This window comes from Thamnophis elegans, chromosome 9, assembly GCF_009769535.1.
Source record: "Thamnophis elegans isolate rThaEle1 chromosome 9, rThaEle1.pri, whole genome shotgun sequence".
NCBI classification, from domain to species: Eukaryota; Metazoa; Chordata; class Lepidosauria; order Squamata; family Colubridae; genus Thamnophis; species Thamnophis elegans.
In genome coordinates, this window is record NC_045549.1 from 23993926 (window position 1) to 24014897 (window position 20972).

Consider the following 20972-nt stretch of genomic DNA (forward strand, 5'->3'; position numbering starts at 1 on the left):
GATATCAAGTCCAACAATCAATCCTCCAGCTAACTCTTTCCAGGGTTGGAAACAAACGTTTTCAGTCCCTCTAACTGGAAAAATCAAGAATTGAGCCTGGAACCTTCTTGCATGCTTTGCTGTAGAATATGCTCTTATACAAACGTTCACCTTTAGTTTTAAGGCACTGATACTTTAAGGACATAAACTGTAAAGTATCTAAACAAAGCAGAGATAGTACCTAGCGGGAAGTTAAAATTCACATGTACAGTTTCTACAATAACAAGGCTGTTTTATGTTAATTCAGTTAACTTGCAGCCCCCAAATATTGAAATGTCAAAGGATCAAAGCAGGCATTTTTGAAACGGACAAATATCTTTTTACCCAAGCTTTCTTTTCTCCAGAAGGGTAAACCTTTGTGTTTAATTAGCACACTGAGCTAAATGAGAATAATCGTATCAACCAAAATAATTTTAAAAGAGCACTATATTGAGCAGAAAAGTTTAAAACAAAAGTTTGAAAGACAGCAATAGTGTTACAACCACCAGAAACACATGAAACAAAATTAGTGATCCATATAATCAGGATGCCTTGTTGTATTTCCCATAATTTTTATACATGATTAAGAAAAAGCTAGGCAAAAATAAAAATCACACATTTATCAAACAATGTTTAATTTCCCATCCATGGTTACTTTGGAGATTCCATATAAGAACCTCAAAGTCCAGACCGAAAAGTACAACTGTAGTACATTAAAATCCATTTTATGATGATCAAATTCAACACCTTTTTCTAGCTCATGTAATCAGATTATAATAGTTATTCCTTAAACTATAAAACACAGTGTTGGAATTCCATTACATAAAGGGAAAAGAAAAAAAAGTAAGTTTCAGCATCCCAGAAAAGTACAGGTCAACTAAGAGGAGTAAATAGAATATTAAAACAAAGGATTTTTTTTTAAAAAAAAACCCCTACTATAATAAAAACGTAAATAAAGAGAAGACGTTAAAAAACAAGTTTGTTAGCAATATGTAACAAAACATGTAAGAAAATCATAGAATGGTTCTTAAGGAAGATATTTAGGAATGGTTTTCTGATGAAGGCTGCAACAAAGCAGCATCACTGAGTGGTCCCCTGTCCTGTCAATAAATCAAGTGTCAAAGGTTGATCTCAATGAACAAGAGCAGCTTAAACTTTTTCCAGGGATTGGTAATACTCTGTCAGGACAGTCCACGCTTTAGGAGCCATGAAACCTTCTGGAGGATTTTGACCTTCTCGAGCCAGTTTGCGCATGCGAGTTCCTGAAATGAATTCAAAATCTTCATGGCTAAAATAAAAAGAAGAAAGAAAGAAACCTTTTAGAAGGAATACGCAGTGAGTTTCAATTGAACTTTGCTTGCATTTAAAATTACAGGCAGTAACTCAGTAATACCACAACTGAAACCAGAATTTCTGTTGCTAAGAACAATGTTTTTCAGCAAGTTGTGCCTTTTTTTTTGCTGCACTTGTTAAGAGAATCACTGAAGTCGTTAAATGAATCATGTAGGTGAATCCCATTTCCCAAAAGGCAATCAAACACTTTTTTCATATTAATGCTCTGAAAACAACATGGAAGAAGTGAAGTTCTAATCTACTTGTCCATTACTACTTGTCCAGTAATTGTAGCTGTCTGATGCAAATGTCATAGAGACATGCCAATTGTCAAGCGCTTGAATCACATGACTGAGGGGATGCTGCAAGCGGTGTTAAGTGTAAACAACTTTTTAACCAGTGCTGGTGAAATGAACGGTTGCTAAACGAATAGCTGTAAATCAAGGACTACCTATATTGTAAGCCAAATGAGCATCTTACAATTATAAAGGATCACACTAGCAGTGACAGGCACTGGGTTTTTTTGCTGCATGGATGTGGGAAATATGTCATTCGACAACATTGGAATGAATGGGATGTCAGGGAAAAGGGGAGATAAGATTTTACAATTTTCTTTTAGCGTGCCAAATGTGCTTACAACACAAATGAACTATTGGGAAACCCTGTGGTTTATTTTGTACATTCAAAAATATTATACACAAGTAAAATCTGCCACAGAACTGCAGTGTGGCATCATCTGATTCAATTTTTGGTCAGTCTTTCCATGCTTTGCTGAAGATATGCTTTTCTTTCTTTTTTTTTTTTTTTAAATATATTTTATTCATTTTTCACATTCCATTTGCAATCACTTATATACAGGGTATTTACTATAAGAAAAGAAAAAAAAAGGAGATAAAACGAACAAAAAAAGGAAACACAACTCATCATTCGCAACCCCACCTAACCCTTCCATCCTCCATACACCCCATCTACCCCCTCCAACTTTCCTTTCTCCCTCTAACACTCCCCTCCTACTTCCCTTTCCCCTCAAGCCTTCCTTCTCCCCTTACTCCCCACACACCCTCCTTACATTCCCCTTACTCCTTCCTTACTCCTCCCTCTTCTTTCCCTCTACCTCCCTCCTTGGTGTATGCCTTTATTCGAGTGTTGTTTGATCTGATAAAAGTAAAATGAACCAAGGAAAAAAAAAGAAAAAGAAAAAAAAAGAACCACCGTATATAAATACATTCTTGTTCTTATTAAGACTATGTTAACACCCCCCCACCCCCCCCCCACAAATCCCCATCCCTAATCCTCCCGACTTCCCAGGGCCCACACCTGGCACTACCTTCTGTCTAAAATATCTTGTATACATATGGATTAAAAAATAAAAGTAATATGTCAAAAGAAAGAAAAACAGAAAAAAAGAAGAGAGAAAAGAAAAGAGAAAAGAAAAAAAGAAAAAAAAACCACTCTTTGTGTTGATCTCAGCCCCCCATCTTTATCTATGCTTAAATAGTATAAATCATTCTATCTATATTTTATTCTCGTCTCTTACTTCTTTGCTATTTACCCCAACCTTCTGTAGACTCTCCCGTTCCTCTTCCTAAACCTTATGATCCCTTCCGATAAAATTTAAGCAACGTGGTTCATGCCACATATTCAAATTACTTTGCAGAAGAGTAATCAAGCATTCCCTTCTAGTAAAATTTAAACAGCGTAAATGATCTTTCTTAACCTCCTTTTCAAACAGTAATTCAAAATAATCTAGCCAAGCTTCCCCTTCTTAGTAAAGTTAAGCAGCGTAGATCAAATATTACTTTACACAGAAATCAACTTCTATCTTAAGATAATTCCAACCGACTTTCTCTTCTAATAGGATTTAAATAACGTAGTTCATTCCACATGCATTTTACCCTCATCCCTTACTTGTCTGATATTTACCACTATCAAATTTATGCTAACATTTGTTTAAACTCTAACTCAAAGCAATTTCAACCAACTTTCCCTTCTAATAAAAGTTAAATAGCATGGATCATTCCACATATTCAAATAATACTTTCAGCAAGAGTCAGTTAACCTTCTGTTTTAAAATAGTCCCTTCTAACAAAGTTTAAACAACATAAATCATTCCGCATTCTTTTTACACCTATCTTAAGATAATCCCAACCGGCTTTCTGTTCTAATAAGCTTTAAACAACGTAAATCATTCCACATATATTTTACCCTCATCCCTTGCTTGTCTAATGTTTACCACTATCAAATTTATGCTAACGTTAATTTAAAATCTAGCTCAAAGTAGTTTCACCCAGCTTTCCCTTCTGATAAGAATTAGTCCGCTTTTTCTACCGGAGAGAGGTCTCAAACCCCCATTCAGTCCTTAACTTTGGCGAATATTTTGAAATGTCTAAATTCTCGATCTCCGTTTTTCTGCTTCTCCGAGGGAGGAAAGGCTACCCCCTCCATCTTGCAGCCACATGGCCTGCCGCTTGCCTTCTTCCGCTTGTCTCTCCTCTCTTCCAAGTGAGTCAGGAAGTCCCGCCTTCAAAGTCCTACAGTAGAAATCTTGAGCCTCCGAAACAGAGTTAAGACGAAATCTTTGATTCTCAAATGTAACCGTGATGCCGGCAGGGGCCTCCCATCTGTATCGAATCTGTTGACTCCTAAGCTCTTTAGTTAAAAAGGTGTAGTCCCTTCTTGCTTTCAACATCTGGAAAGGTATATCTTTGAAGACAATCAGGTCCTGGTCATCAACTCGGAGACTGTTGTTATGAAACTTTTGCACAATCGCGTTTCTAGATTCTTTTGTAGAGAAATGTATAATTATGTCCCTCGGGAGCTGTCGCTGTTCCGCTATCAATGAGTTCTGGCGATAGATTTTCCGAATCTGCCAATCAAAATTAAGTCCCGGGCTTCCCACCGCATGGCTGAAGGCTTCAGCAAAGGTCTGTTTCAGATTCTCTTGCTCCTTTTCACGGAATCCTCTCACTCTTATTGCAAATGCCTTCCTATTAAAATTTATCATCATAAGCTGTTGTTCACTGTCTCTAATTTTTTGTTGTAAAATTTGAATATTGGTAGTCAAATTAAAATTAGCCTTCTCCAAATTTTCCAATTTGTTCTCTATTTCAGCAGAATAATCTGACAGGGCAGACACGGCTGCAAACGTATTCGCCTTCATTTGATTAACTTTAGACTTTAAATCATCATATAGTTCCAATACAAATTCCTTAATTTCTTGTTTAAAATCATTAAACATTTTAAAGAAATATTCCTGTGTTAAAAGTTCTCCAGTAGAAGGCATAGGAGACAAAGACTGTGGTTCCAGTAAAAATTCTTTAAATTCTTTAGACACATTTGTAGCAAGGCACTTCTTTGACCTGGGTGCCATAATAAATAAACAAGTAAGCAGCGCTTTGCTCCCCTCTGTTTCCAAAGAAGAAGAGTTTATTTTGTTAAGGAGCGGTCTGCAGGAAGGTAAAACCGGCTAAGTATATCCACTATCAATCATCCACGGAGAGAAATCGCCATTTTGAAATCCATTTAGACAAAGAAGTCTCTAAGACAAATGGTGCTGGTATTTAAGATAGTAATAAAAACATAAATCTCACAGGGGTGGGACCCGCCCGTATCAATTCTAGCTTGAAAAAAACTTTGTTTTGTCCTGGGGGGGGGCTAGCCTGTCTGGGGCTGCCAAAAAAAAAAGGCAGCTGAGAAGAACTGGCTGGAGATAAAAGCTCCGCTCCGGCTGGATCTAATCTCTATCCACAGCCAAAAAAAAGAAAAAGGCTGTGGCTTACGAATAGACCCTAGCCTACAGAGCTACTCCCTGCCCCTTTCTTAGCCAAAAAGGGGTGCTATCTATGATCTTATTTAGATATACAGACCAGATCTCTGAGGAGCTCGGTGGAGCCCTCCTCGGCAACAGGCCACGCCCCCAGGAAGTCAAGATATGCTTTTCTATGATATGCTTTCCTGCTCTGTATTCTGTGCTTCCAGAAACACCTGACATCCTATGATTTCTTTAAAACAAATTCTGTTGTGTTTTTGTGAATTTAGACGGTTTTCATCTTCCCAAAGCTGCTATTTACCTTCTTCTATGCGGATATTCTGCTTCCATAAACATTCTTCCTCAGAAAACAAAATGAATTATTTGTTCGTAAGGTACCGCCTATTTACTTATGTTACAGCCTAAATTAATTAGTAAAGAGCACTTTTCCCAGAAAATAAAGTATTTGCATTCAGTTGACAGCATGACACAAATTGCCAAATGGATACATAAGAAAAACAATATCAAATATCTAGGTAGCCATGAGATACACTATTTATCTAGGCTTTTATTAAGCAATTTAAAAACATGCAGCCTCAAAAAGTACAAACGCAAGACACACACATACAGTTTTCAAGTCTCCGAAGCAAGAGTGATTAATCAACAATAAAAAGAAATATTTTTTCTTGCTCTTTCACTCAGCCTGTTCCATCTATGTTTTAGTCATTTTCAATTGATCCATCTTAAATATAAGCCAAATGCTGACTTCAGTTGGATATGGCTCAAGACAGAAGAAAATGGGAACCAAATGTATTTGGGGCTAATTTGCTTGTCTGAATGTTAAACTATACACATTACTTAGCAAATAAAGAACAAGTCTTCTCACTGTACGTGCAAAAAATTAGCAGCATAATCTTTGAACTGGATGGGTACAAATTCGCAAGGATCACTGCAATTCTCAGAAATTATCCCAGGATTTCTGTGCAATGAACTACTAACTGATTAGTTAACAGTAGTGCAAAATACTATTAACAATTTAGAGCTGGCAAGCTCATGGTCTTATTCCAAATACAGTTCTGATCTTAAAATCCTTGGAAGATGTATATGGAACTGATACCTTCCCTGGTGCTAGACAATTTCTATGGCTTGGGCATATTGAATCTGGGGCGCAAAACATCAGGAAAACATTAGGTTGTCTACCTCTGCAGCTCCAATGGTGGTGGATGCCAGTTAAGTGTACGTCACATTTAAACATCTAAGAACTCATACATCCTATCTGATGCAATCCTGCAACTCTGGGATTGTAGCACCTTGGGTGATGGGTTAACACACCTTGGATGAGTTAACAGAATAACAGACTTGGAAGAGACCTTGGAGATCTTCTAATCCAATCCCCCGCTCAAGCAGGAGACCCTATACAATTTCAGACAAATGATTATCCAATCTCTTCTTAAAAAGTCTCCAATGATGGAACATCCACAATTTCTGAAGGCAAGTTGTTCCACCGATTGATTGGGCTGTCAGGAAATTTCTCTTTAGTTCTAGGTTGGTTGTCTCTTGGATTAGTTTCTACCCATTGCTTCTTATCCTGCCTTCAGGTGCTTTGAAGAATAGGTTGACCCCAACTTCTCTGTGGTAGCCCCTTAGATAATGGAACACTGCTATCATGTTACCCCTACTCCTTCTTTTCATTAGTTCCCCATCCAAGATTAAACTTATATTCCACTATGCTTTTGGCATCTTGTTCTTTTTCTTAGCTCCTTAATAAGTGGTTACTTTTTAATGTTTTTGCTTTTTTATGAATTGTCTTTGGTCATATTTAAAGCTTTGTAGAATCTATTTTTAATTTTGAGCCTGGCCATTTTTTAAAAAAAGAACATTAAATAAGTACAAATCTTATTGCAATAGTACTTTCATATATTCAGATTATGATTGATCATGCCATGCCTTGTCTGTTTATATTTATTACTTATGAACATTTATTATATTTCTATTTTATCAGAGCTGGCCAATCTTGGCAGACTTCAAAATGCCAATTTAGGTTGTTTGGATTTTGGGTTAACACCTAGATGGGAGATCAAAACAGGAAAGCTGGGGATATAAACTAGGGAGAGAAGTAGAAAGCACATGCTTCAAAAAGGCAATCAAACACTTTTTTCATATTAATGCTCTGAAAACAACATGGAAGAAGTGAAGTTCTAATCTGTTTGTCCATTACTACTTGTCCAGTAATTGTAGCTGTCTGATGCAGCTGCACGCACACACACACATACATACATACATACATACATACATACATACATACATACATTAATAGAAAATGTATGTGCTTTAAAGTTTAGGAAAAAAATACAGTATTTGTTGAAGATAAATGTCATTAATCAGTGTGAGAGAATTATCTTGAACTTTTGTCAAAGGCTGATACATAGGTACCAACTATATTTCTCTTGTGAGAACATTCCCCAAGCAAGACCTCACACAGTGATTTTCAATATTATTTTTGGGTTTTATATTCCTTGCTTGCCCTGTTCACTTGCCAGAAATACCTCAAAACACATTTGGCCAAGCTGAATTTTATATTTTTGTCCTTGCCTATTCCTTTCTTTTATTTCCTATAAGTAAAGGTTTTCCCTATCCATTGTTTCCAATCCTAAGGGGACACAATCATCTCTATTTCTTACCCAAGGGAGTCAACAATGTCCAAAGATATTTCCATGGTCATGTGGCCACCATGACTGTACACTGAGATGCACAGAACGCTGTTACCTTCGTACTGAAGTGGTGCCTATTTATCTACTCGCATTTGCATGCTTTTGGGTGGGCAAGAGCTCGGGCAAGTATCTGGAGCTCACCCTATTGTAAGGAGGTCGAATCTTGAACCCAGGCTGTCAGCTTTCTAGATGACTAGCTCAGCAGCTTTAACTGCTGAGGCACTATGTCCCCAAAATTATTCCCTATAGTTTATTAAATTCTAAACCTCAAAGCAATAATACTTTTAGGAGTTCTTCCATGAACACTCAAAAGGTCTCTCTTCTATATTGCATTTATGATAGCAAAGCAAAAATAAATATATTTTTCCTAGGAATCAAACAACACCATTTAAAAAAAATATGACCATTATATTTCTATGTTCACTGCCAATTCAAAATAGGAAATTTTTGAAATGTTGTGATATATTTGTGATATAATTGGCAATGTTACACCCACAGGTTTGTCACATAGGGAGCCTAGTTTATATACTTACTGTTAACAATTCACTAGTGCTCTATGTTCTAATCGTATTGTTGTATGCAATTTCAAGAACTGAACTTCTGCATCTATTCTACCATCTGTATTCTGTAGCTCCTCATTCCTAAGGCTGTCCTCTTTTTACTATTCTTATTAACCAAGAAAGACAACACATGAGAAGAGAGTTTTTGCCTAAATAATGAACTCACAATGGGGTCGAATTATATGTGGTTAGTTTTAAGCCATGCCATCTTATAGTGACATTCGTACTGGATAACAATTGTGAATGAATTCAGTTCTCTGAAGAAGAAAGATTACAGGGGTCTTTCAAAAAAGGAAAAGAGAAAAGCCAACACACGCTTCATAATAAGTATTAATGAGAAACAGTTTATTTTCCATTTAATCTGGCATTCAAAATGTATTTCAGTTTGGAGAATAAACTATACTGAGTTACTCAAAAGAAGTTTAATGGAAGATCTGAACTAGGAATAAACAGTGCAAATTAGAGACATTTCCTAATTGAATCAAGTGCCGAAAGATACTGTTAATGTGTTTTTTATCAAGCATTTCTGTATAACAGACGCAAGAGAGCTATGGACAATCTGTGTCATTAAAACAAGTGAACCAATGTCTGGATATTCCGCACAAATATGGAACTCTCTTACAACTTCTCAAATTACAAATCCGTTTTATGAAGTTTCAGGGTAAAGAAATAGGATGGTACAATATGATAGATAAAATCTCTTGTTACCAGATGGGGAAAACTGTAGAACTTTAGTTGGTATCATGAATATTTAAATATATAAATAAAACTCCTTACCAGATTAAAGAGAAATTATAGAGGTATTGCAACAGGGTGTGCCCACATAGTAATTCATAAAATGATGCATTTTATGACTGAAATAAGAGTTGTATAATACAGTGATCCCCAACCCCCGGTCCGCGGACCGGTGCCGGGCCGTGGAGTACCTGGCACCGGGCCGCTCAGCGGCCGGGGGCCATGCAATGGCCGACTCTTCACTCATGCAGCGCCGTCGCCGGAGGGGGGGAGCTGCGCGGAAGCACAGGAGCAAGTGAGGCGAGGAGGAAGAATCCCCCGCTACTACACCACCTCCGCCCCCTCCCCGAGTCAGCCGTCCCCTCAGTGAACGCCTCCGCCTCTTTCTCCTTTCTCGCCTCAGTCGGCTCGCCTGGAAGCGAGGCGAGGAGGGGGCGGACCATGCGCTGGAAGCGGAGCCCTTGGAGGCCCTGGCGGCTTCCCCGGCGGTCGTTGCTGGCCGCTCTCTTCTTTTTCTTGCTGTCCTCCTCGGCTCAGTCGTCTCCGAGTTGCCCAGGGAGGGGCGGCGCGCCCGGGCCGGAGACGGCGCTTCCTTGCCCGGCCTTGGCTTGTGAGAAGGAACGGCGGGAGAGGTAGAGAGAGAGAGAGAGAGAGAACGTCAGGCAGCCGAGGGTGGGGGGTCTTTTGAGGGGAGATGGGGGTGCGCGATAACGGTAGCGCAGGAAAGGGGAGGGTATGAGCGCCGCCTGAGGTGGTGAGGGGCAGTCACCAGATTCAGGCTGCCGCTGCCGCTATTGCAGCGCACGGTGGAAAAGCGGCGGTCTTGCCCACCCCTTCCCTGCCTCCCGCCCGCTCCAGTTGCCGCAGCCAGGGGTGGGGGCTCGGTGCCTGAAGTCTCTTGCCTCTCTTCCAAAATTTCGCCAATGGGCATCGGTGAAGCGCGCTCTTTCTCTTCCTCACAAAACACTTTTCCTTTCCCCCCACACGTAGTTATTGGCGATATGGACTCTTGGACTCTTACCCAGCCAGATCAGTATCAAACATTTCCCTGACCTCAGCAGAAGCGAGGTTTTTTCTTCTCCTTTCTCTCCTTAATACTGTATTCTTTTTACATTGCTATCCTCTCGCTTTTTTAATTTTGCCCTTGCTCTTTTTATCTTTGACCTTGATTAATTCAGCTGTTTATTCCTTAAAATCTACATACAAAATGGAAGGTGGGATATGATTCAGGTGTTGAATTGGGAAGGTGGATTTAAAACAACGCCCCCTCCCACCCCTGCACGCGCTCAGCGGGCCACGGTAAAATTATCAAAGGCTGACTGGTCCGCGGCGATAAAAAGGTTGGGGACCACTGGTATAATACATTACCTCTTTGTTACCCTACAGTAGTGGCCAAAATTGTGGAAAAGTGTATTTTTGAGGTTTGATGGCTAATGATACCATTTTTTTTTAGTTTCAAGATAATCATATTCTACTGCTGGAATGACCTGGGAATAGCCCAGACTTTAACCCAATTGAAAATCTATGGAGCCAACTAAAGAAACTTGTTAGTCAGAAGCGACCCAGCAATAAAACCCAGTTAATAGAAGCAATAATTCAATCTTGGTTTCACATTATAACAGCTGCAGAACTAAAAGATTTGGTTCACTCCATGGGAAGATGTTGTTAAGGCCATAATTCATGTTAAAGGTTACCCAACTAAGTATTAATTGACATGGTGATAATTTTTGTATATCTCATTTTACTTTTCTTCTTTATAACTGCTATTTTAATAGCAAATCCTTCATAAAAACCTATTGCATTACATTCTTGATTAAATTATATTTCCATTGATATATAATTTTATGGTACTACTGCAAACAAAAGTGGCGTTATTAGCTAGTTTTAGAAAATACTTTTCCCAAAACGTTTCCACAATTTTGGCCACTACTGTACATTGGGGTCCTTTTAATGGATTTATTTTAGAAAAATCAAAAGAATTGGTTTCAGACAGAGGATTTTCCTATTTTCTCTACTTGCTCCTTTTAAATGGAGGCATCCCAGTTAAAATTCCCAAAGCTTATACTCTACCACTGACCTAAGAGCAAATCCCATTATGAAAGAACATACATTTTACTCATATTGACCTACAGACTGTTCCAGAATATATGCAATTACAAATACATGCTGAGTACAATTGTATAAAGCCTGTCTAATAGATTAGGAAAAGACGGGCATTCTGTCACGAAACAAAACTTTCCAGTTTTCATTCTAAAAAACTTCACTGACTTACAAATCTGTGCATTTTGTTCATCATTATAAATATAATAATAAGTATCCCAACCTGCTATCCCTATTGCTTTTAAGAACAAGCCTTCAAGAGTAACCAAATGTGTGAGTGCTATATGAAACAAAATGTTAGAAAGTTATGATATTTATGGAGTTACTTACCAAGCACATCTTAATTATATTAAAATAACCAAAATATCTTTACAATCCCCAAGGCATGTCACAACTTTGGAGCACCCCTAATGTTTGGATATTGAAAGCTGAAAAAGTTGACACTTCCTAGATTGTGCCAGATTTATGTGACAATTAACATAACATTTAGGCTATTGTTCGGGGGGGTTCTTTGAGTCATTTTGTTTCTCCTGGAAACTGCCTGGAAACTGCCTGGAAACTGCCTGGAGTATACCCCGCAATTTTAAGGGGTAAGGCTTTAGACGAGGTTGTCCATTGTCTCCTTCTTCCTAGGGCCAAACACGAGTGAATGTCACAAGGTCACCTTTGTGTGTAAGGTAGGGCTAGAACTCACAATCTCCCAGTTTATATCCTGATATCTAAACCAGTACACCTAACCGTCCCTCTTTTCATTTGGAACAGGTGACAAAACACAATCCCGAAAATTAGGGAATAGGCTGGGAAACTGTCAGTATAGTACTCCAACACTGGAAAAGGGAGACCAGTATGTTTTCAAGTAACTTATCTGCTCCTACTTCCAAACTATGACAGAAGGGAGATCCAAGAGCATTCTAATATTCTTCCCACTCCTACGGTTCTAACCATGGGAGGTCCAGCATAGCTTATCTGGGCTAACATCACTCATCATTACAGGCAACAAACAGTCAAACATTTTACTTCATTTGACTTCAACTCACTATGTATTTAAATAGAAAATCTGGCCTGCTATTTGGCAAGAGACATGGAATAATAAAAGCCCATCAGTTTGTTCGGTGCTTTTTGATTAAAAGAAAAAAGGCAGACCTATTAAAACCTTACATTCTCCCACAGCGCCAAGTTGTGTGCATTGAATCCAGGCGGCTGGTATGCCTTCCCTTTGAAGGGGGATTTCAAGAGCGGCTCCCCAGGCACCTTCTCCTAAGAACATTTCGCCCTACATCTGGGCTGCATGCTACAGACACCATCCCAAATGGGAGTTCTGCTTTCACATGTTGCCAGCCATCTTTCCTTCAATCCAACTACAGTAAACACATCTTTTCACTCTAATTAATTAGGAAGATTGGAAGAGTTTGCTCAATGTAATGCTTTTCCACGCTACATCTCCTGATGGTGATGGAAGAATACATAGGGACTGAATTCTATGGCAAGGAGATGCATAGGTTATCCAGAGAAGAGATATTTTCTTTAGGCTTGCAAAAATGTTTAGGCTTGCTACCCATGAGCTACAGCAGAGGTGTCAAATTCATGACAGCAGCATCATGTGATGTGTCTAGACTTTTTCCCCCTTCACTAAACCGGGCATGGGCGTGGCCAGAGCGTGATGCATCCAGCCTGCGGGTGGGAGTTTGACACCCCTGATCTACAATAAGCTCCTTTTGGTAACTCTTGGAAGGTTCATACACTGTAAAGGTGCTGTCTCTTTGCGATAAAAATGAAAACCCTAACAGATGCCTAACAAATGATTTATTATTATTATAAACTTTTATTCATTAAACATGTAACCCAGTCAACTGAACATTTAAAAATGTATCACAAATATTATTGACTGGGGCTGATGGTTGATATGGGTTGCTGCCAGCACCCTAGGTATCGACCAAGTACAGTCTTAAGATATACGATGTTCTGAGTAGCGCAGTTATTTGCAGTTCCACTGCTGTTATTGCAGGAAGCTGCAATTTATTGATGTATTTTGTAAAATTCTTGGTACCAAGTACCCCAATGACAATGGGGCACTTGGTACCATGTTTCAGCCATGATCACATAGTTTTGATGGCCAGGTCACAATATTTCATGATTTTTTTCCAGTTCTTTTTCTTTGACTCTGGCACCTCCTGGTACAGCAATATCAATAAATTGTACTCTTGGGTTTTCGGCAACTGTGATATCTGGCGTGTTGTGTTCCAAATAACGATCCATCTGTATTTGAAAGTCACACAAGATCTTCACCTTCTCATCTTAGACAACTTTTTCCACTTTACGTTCCCATGATTTTTTGGATACAGGTAAGTCATATTTTTTATATAACGACCAGTGGATTAATTTAACAACTTGGTCATTTCTAGCTTTGTAATCAGCTTGTGTGATTTTGCTGTGCTCACATATTAAATGTGAAACTTTGTCATTGCAAAGTCAACAGTTTGGATTGCCAGTGGATTTTTGTATCTTTGTTTTCATGGCATTAATTTGTGGTGCTTGTTCTTGAAAACCTTCTGTTTGTTTCTTGATGCTTCCCATCTTAAGCCATGCCCATGATAAGTTGTTATCACATTTTTCTTCAATGTTTTTCAATTGCTGTCCATGTAAAGCTTTGGTTTTCCATCCATTTAATCTGTCATCCAGCTGCTTCACTTTATATTCTGTCTTTGCTTCTGAGGTTTTTATAATGTTCTCCATTTTCACAGCCTGTAGCAATTTTATTATTATTGTTATTGTTGTTGTTATTAATATTTATTGTTGTTTTTGCTCTCAGCTTTTTCCACGTGCTGTTGCTAGCAGTTATTCACATAACACAAACAGCCGCACACAAAAGAAATGAAGCAGTTATTGTTTAACTACACTCAAATTCTTTGTTGTCATGAGCATGTCTAAAGGGATCTTGGCTACTACAGCCCGGACTGTGACATTTTTTGTTCTTCGTCTGTCTAGGCCTACCCGCTTGGCTGAACTTTGAAGAAGCAGGACAGAAAGAATACTGACCCTTTTGAACTTTGGTTTTGGAGTAGCCTCCTGATGATACCTTGGACAACCAAGAAAAGAAATAAATGGAACAAATAATTCAATCCAGAGTTCTCACTAGAGACACAAATAATTCAAATGTTCATACCTCAGACACATTATGAAAAGACCTTCTCTCTCAGAAAAAAGTTCTAATTCTAGGATTCCACTTCTCTTAAGGAAGGCATGACATATATGCATAAGGCTAGGCTGTTGCCCTTTACTTATAATTCTACTAGTTATTAAGCGGCGTTGCCCAGGTATATGTTTATCCCAATCCTGCATTAGACATTCACAAATATCCAGTCCAAATGTAATTTCTAATGTTGGATTTCCCTTACCAAAGGGAACCCCCTTGTGGAGTACTGTGAAGCCGTTACCATAGCAACTCCACTGTGCTGGGCAGTAAAAGCCATTTAAGGCAGTACAGTAGAAGCCATTATAAGGCACAACAGGCTGTATCTTAACAGAATACACATCCCGAGGCTGTTAGGGTGTCTTACACCCCCACAGTGTTTGTTTTCAGAGAGTAAGTCATCTGTGTACCAAATTTGGTTGAAATTGCTCAAGGCGCTCCAAAGTTATGTTGGAACATACACACACAGCCATTTTTTAATATATAGATAAAATTATTGCAGCATTTTCAAAAATTTACTACCTGAGTTCCTTTGCTTTCTGTTTGCAGTTCCATCCTTTTTTTCCTTTTAGATCAATTGAATTATAAATCTATGGGCAGGGTTTATTATATTTTTAATTATGCGTAGTATAATACAAATGTTAAGTATTTTGTATGTTGCTAATAATCAATCTCAAGCAATAGTGGCTTTGCAAATTTCTAACTCTCATGAGAGAGGCATTTTTAAAAAATGAACAGAAGAAAATGTTACTTAATCAATGGTAATTTTTGCACTACCTTTTTGGTTTTGCAAAATTCTTAGTTAATATATTTCATTGTAAGAAATATGTCTTTCGTACCACTATGGTACACAAATAGCAGTCAAGATTAAATTATTAGTTTTTATTAAAACGTAAGTATATCAAAATCTATATTTTCTTTAGATTACCTCAAGTAAATATTAATATCTCATGTAAGTCATGAAAATGGCACTGTTCAGCTGATGAGCCAGTTGCTCATTTTATGTGATTCATTTTAGTCATGATTTATTTTAATTTACTTTGCTTTGCTTAGCTGACTTTGATTATTTTTGTTGCTCCCTGAAGATAACTAAGTAGTCAAAACATATTGAGGAGAAAAAATTTGGTGCAGTGATTAAAATACCAGGCCGAAAACCAGGAGACCACTACTACTCCCATTTTTGACACAGAACCAGTTGGGTTAACTTAAGCCAGTCACTTTTTCTCAGCTGTAGAAAGGAGGCAATGGCAAATCACTTCCGAAAATCTTGCCAAGAAAACTGCAGGGACCAGTCCAAGCAGTTGCCAGGAACAATGACTTAAAGGCATGAACACAAAACAAAAACAAAATACATCCTAAGTGTCTTAAAATGTAATACAAACCCCTCAAGAAAGGAAAATGGAACAGAGATAATAAAAAATGGTAACAGAATGAGTCCAAGATCTCAGAATCTACCCAGATCTGCAAAATGATGATTATATATCAGAGAAGAAATGTTTAAGTAAAATTAACTCTCTGTGTGTATGTGTAATTAGTAATTATTCACATACTTCTCAGCACAACTTCAGTTATTTTCATATGCTTTTAATTAACAGCTGCCTTTATTTCATATGACATCCTGCTTCCTAACCACAAAAACCCTAATTCTTTGTTGGGTTTATTCTGTGCAATTTTGTTTTCTTTGAGATGCTGAGCATAAAAGGTTTTTGAGAATTAAGACCCCAAATACCTTTCACTTAGACATGTGAGCTACACTCACTAGAACCAAAGGACAGCAAATGACAAATATATTGACTTTTAAGACTCTGGGATGAGTCTTAAAACAGATTTCTGTTGGATGCTTTTCTTGATGAGTCTCATCAACAGATTTTTCAGGAATCAATGAGATACTGTTTGATGTCAAAACCATCAATACTATTTACCACTATGCTTAAAAGCCACAGGCCTTCCCCATCCCTTGGCTCTAGAAGTATGGGGCTCCCAAGAATTAAACTTTTGAATCGATTAAACAGGACTGGGGATTACTATGGTATCCCCATGGCTATGCTCATTTAATTTAAGAGGTAGAGTGATCTGGACTCTGACTGAATTTTGCTTTAAGTACAAAAGCAGAACATGCACCCAGACTGCCAGTCAAACAGCCAAGTCAATTTGTTTAGCATTGAAGTAGGTGCTGGCTTTTATAATTGTTCTTTTCTGTATTTATTGTGAAGTTAACATACAAATATGAAATAGAACTCCTTAAAGGGAGTTTAAAGGGGGGGGGGATCACAAGACAAAATGCTTCATTTTCTTAAAAAAATACTTATTGCTAAAATACTTAATACTTTTTAGTAGCAAATACTTTTTTTCTGACGATACTTTCAGACAGTCACATGTGATACTGATGGAAGTTTCCATTTGGATCTAAATTGGAAAGTGAAACCTTGAGGCAAAAAGGGATTAGCGAGTGGATTATATAAAACGCCTCATGACTTCTCTCATGGTTTTATGATATGACCAAAGTGAGCGGGTTTATTGTGAAATATTCCTTATTATATTAAAAACACAACCCAGGCAAGCTCTGAAACGGCCAGAATTAAAAACAATACCCTGATGTAACAGTAAGAAATGATGGATAATGTAACAGACCTCAACTCACAGAATGCAATATGGAATTGCCAGACTATAATTGTTTTAAAAGGTTGCATTAATAAAGTTGCAGATTTAAGCCCTGAGGAAACTTAGAGCGCTGTTTCATCTCCCCTTCTGTAGAAAGCCTTTAACAGAGTTAAACTTATGGTGTCTCAGAGGAATTAATTACTTAAACCACTTTGTTACACACACAATGGGGCAAACTGATGATCAGTGCAACCCACTTCCAGGATTATATTAATATTTTAAAGCTGTTCTTAAAGTGTTAAAGTAACTTTCTAATGCAGAGATGGGAGGTTTTTTGCAGCTACAGTTTGCAACTGGTTTTTTTTTTTTAAACAACAGTAAACTGACTTCTGTTTTATGCACTGGTAATGGTTTTCAGTCCAGTTTTAAATTCCAGTATTGAATTTATCACCCAATTTTGGAAAGACCGAGGAGTAGCATCACTCTGATTTTTAAATCTTTTCTTAAAGAAATAAAATGGAGGTTGTTACGTAAGTGAGAGAAGAGAGGCAACAGTTTAATCCCTTAACTGGCTGTAGAAAATAAAAAGCTGAAAATCTTGCCCCCCAAATTAACACAATTGAATCAATCATGTAAAAACTGCCTCATTCTTCAGCTCTGAAAAATGTGTTGCAGTACATTAAATGACAGGAAGTATGTTAAAAGGATATATTTCAAATTACCAGACTCTATTCTCTCATCAAGAATAGCGGTATTAAAATCCATGCAATAGATAATCAAACCCTTGTATAAAAACAGCAGCACTGCAAAGAATATATACTACAAGATAACATTATTTATACAGAAAAAATAGACAAATTTGTAGTTGTCATAGATGAGAAAATGTCTGTAATAACAAACATGCTAAACTTTAAACATGTACTTCAAAGCTTGTTAAATGGTTCAACGGTATAAAAAAGAACATTATTCCCAAATGGAGAGATTAAAAATAAAAAAACTGCAATTTGATCTACAGCATCATGACAATCAAAATTTTCCATTATAAATGTGAGAACAATCTTTGGGCTAATTCCAGGCCACCCAGAATAGTAAAACAACTATAGATCGTTTGAGGTTCAAGCTTTTTTTAATTAATTTAAACATAGGTCACAGGATATAAGAAGTTAAAATGTATGGTATGATTTTGGATTATAGGTTTCTAAATTATACAGAAAATGAACCTAATATAAGGCTTGAGAAATGAGTATTTATTGGTAAATTAAGCAATGTATGGTGAGATATAATGGCATATAAAGCCAAATTCCAAATCCATGACAGAGGTGGTATTCAGCAGGTTCTGACCAGTTCTGGAGAACCGGTAGCGGAAATTTTGAGTAGTTCAGAGAACTGATAAATACCACCTCTGACTGGCCTGAGTCCCAGTTGAATGGGAGGGAATGGGGATTTTGTAGTAACCTTCCCCTGCCACGCCCACCAAGCCACGCCCACAAAACCGATAGTACATTTTTTTGAATCCCACTACTGATCCATACCCAAAATATTATGTGTGACATTCATTTTTAACCCCACCTCCCTAAAACTTACTGTTCTGAGTCGTAGTAATCCATGCACTTCTTTTTCTTATTATATGCTGCCACTCTGAAAGGTACAATTTCCAATGTTATCAAACCTGGTGCCATAGTCAAGACTTTGGCACCATGGGTTGGATCATAGAGGTCTTTCCCAGTCTCAGGATGTGGCATTCCAGCTGGGTCTCGGCCCACTATATAGAAGTTTGCTCCAGCCACCATTCTCGCCCTGCAATGCCACTGAACCTAGAATAAGATTCAAGACATTAGCAAAAAGCAGAACTCGAAAAGAAGGTGCAACAGACATGAAAGATGATCTGAAACAGATTTTAAAAAATCAGGTGTCCTCTAGGCTCATACATTGTTCAAGGGCACATCTACTATGATTGTCATCAACTTAAGAGATAAAGGTAAAGGTTTCCCTCGCACATATGTGATAATTTTTCCCAACTCTAGGGGATCATGCTCATCTCTGTTTCAAAGTCGAAGAGCCAGTGTTGTCCGAAGATGTCTTTGTGGTTATGTGGCCGGCATGACTAAAAGCACAGAACACTGTTACCTTCCCATCAAAAGTGGTTCCTATTTTTCTACTTGCATTTTTATGTGCTTTCAAACTGCTAGGTTGGCAGAAGCTGGGACAAGTAACGGGAGCTCACTCCATTACATGGCGCTAGGGATTTGAACCGCTGACCATTCTGATCGATAAGCTCAGCGTCTAAGCAACTGAGTCACTGTGTGGCTTAAAGATATAGACTATCAAAAATTCTAATGCACAACACTGCATAGCAGTTTGTACAGCAGTTTTACAAACAAACAGAGGGATGCCACTTATCATGCCAGAGAATCATACTGGAAGAAAGCCTCAAAAATTTCTGTGTGAACACGTACCCATAAAAGGGAAAAAAGAGACATTCAAACTACTAGATAGCCTTGCTCCATTGGAAGCAGAATTCCACAGAATAGCTCTCTATGTAACAGTGGTTTTTTTTAATAATAACTACCATATTTTTGGAGTATAAGACGCACCTTTCCCCCCCTAAAAAAGGGTGAAAATTTGGGTGCATTTTATACACCCAATGTAGCCCTGCCCAAGCACCAGCCCCCCACCCTTTGGTCTCTGCCTCCCAGCAATTTACCTCCTTACAGTAAACGGGAAAATGGGGCTTGCAGAGGCGGCAGTAGGCTATGGTATGGTAATCCCAGCAGCCTGAAACAGCTGATCATCAGGAGGCCCATGCTGAAACCGAAATTGAAAGTGAAAGAGGCTGTTTGCTACAAGGAGCAAAGTGCTGGGAGGCAGAGGCAGTTTTTTTCTTCTTCTAATCAGGCTAAACTGAAAGGGGCTGTTTGCTGTTTACTGCAAGGAGGTAAGTCAATAACTATAAATGCCTATAGAATGTTCAAAGACTAATTTTTAAAAAACTGATTTATTATTGTTCTAGACAACTTAATAAAATGAAGAAGCTTTTTAAAATAAATGCTTGATCTGAAGAGGCCCAGTGCTATTGTATCTTCTTGTAAATAGCAGATAATAATGTATACTTCCAGAAAGCACATCAATTTTAACAGCGTCTGTACAAGTATGGTCTGAGATGTAACACCACAAACAGTGTATATCGTCTCTACTGTTTGCTGCAAGGAGGCAAATTGCTGGGAGGCAGAGGCAGATTCCCCCCCCACCTTGTTTTTCTCCCCAAAAGCTAGGTGCGTTTTATACTTCAGAGCATCTTATACTCCGAAAAATACAGTAGTTAAAATGCCTTTTAAAGTTAAAAGAATAGTGGGAGGGGGGGCTTATTACTTTCTCAAAGGTCTTTGAGAAAGATAACTGGATGATGTTTTTTCCTTGAGGAAGAAATGTTTTTCCCCCCTTGAAAAAGAAGATGTTTCGCTTCTCATCCACAAAGTTTCATCCGATTAGAACTGATGAAGCTTCTTGGTTAAGAAGCAAAACGTCTTCCTCTTTGAGAGAGAGAGAAAACTATTTCTTCCTCAAGGAAAAAACAGTTGCCTTTATTTTTTTAAAAAATTAATTATTTATATGTTAATCAAGGAAAAGTAGCATCTGAGAAACTATGTATTTTCTAGGCTGAGCTTTTACATGTTTCTTTCAAACTGAGAATATATATTTCACATGGATTGTATTTACATGTACGCTAACAAACATGTTTGTCATTTTTTTGGCAATGCAGTTTCTCTGCATAAGGAATAGAGAAAACTTGTAAAACAAACCATACGTATATTTTGTTTAAGAAAGGGAGAAATCCAGAATTCATAATGAAAAAAGGTGGTAAAAAAGGAATAACAGTGCCTTAAACCACTTGACAAGGGCTGTCATCAAAATAAACTTCTATTAAAGTGACACGCATAAATTCAATGAAAGTCAAGAAAGTTCTGAGTGCACACATC

General features: G+C 37.9%; 1 protein-coding gene across 2 annotated transcripts in view; it reads right to left on the reverse strand.

The window, feature by feature from the left end:
* Positions 1 to 447: 447 nt before the first annotated feature.
* PAPSS1 (3'-phosphoadenosine 5'-phosphosulfate synthase 1) overlaps positions 448 to 20972 on the reverse strand; it is a 61417-nt gene continuing 40892 nt past the window's right edge. For both annotated transcript variants that reach the window (XM_032224575.1, XM_032224574.1), the window contains exons 11-12: positions 18580 to 18809; positions 448 to 1306 (exon numbers count right to left, since the gene is read on the reverse strand). In XM_032224575.1, coding sequence (XP_032080466.1) covers positions 1168 to 1306; positions 18580 to 18809 — 369 coding nt within the window. In that variant the 3' untranslated portion in view covers positions 448 to 1167. The remainder of the gene's footprint in view (positions 1307 to 18579; positions 18810 to 20972) is intronic.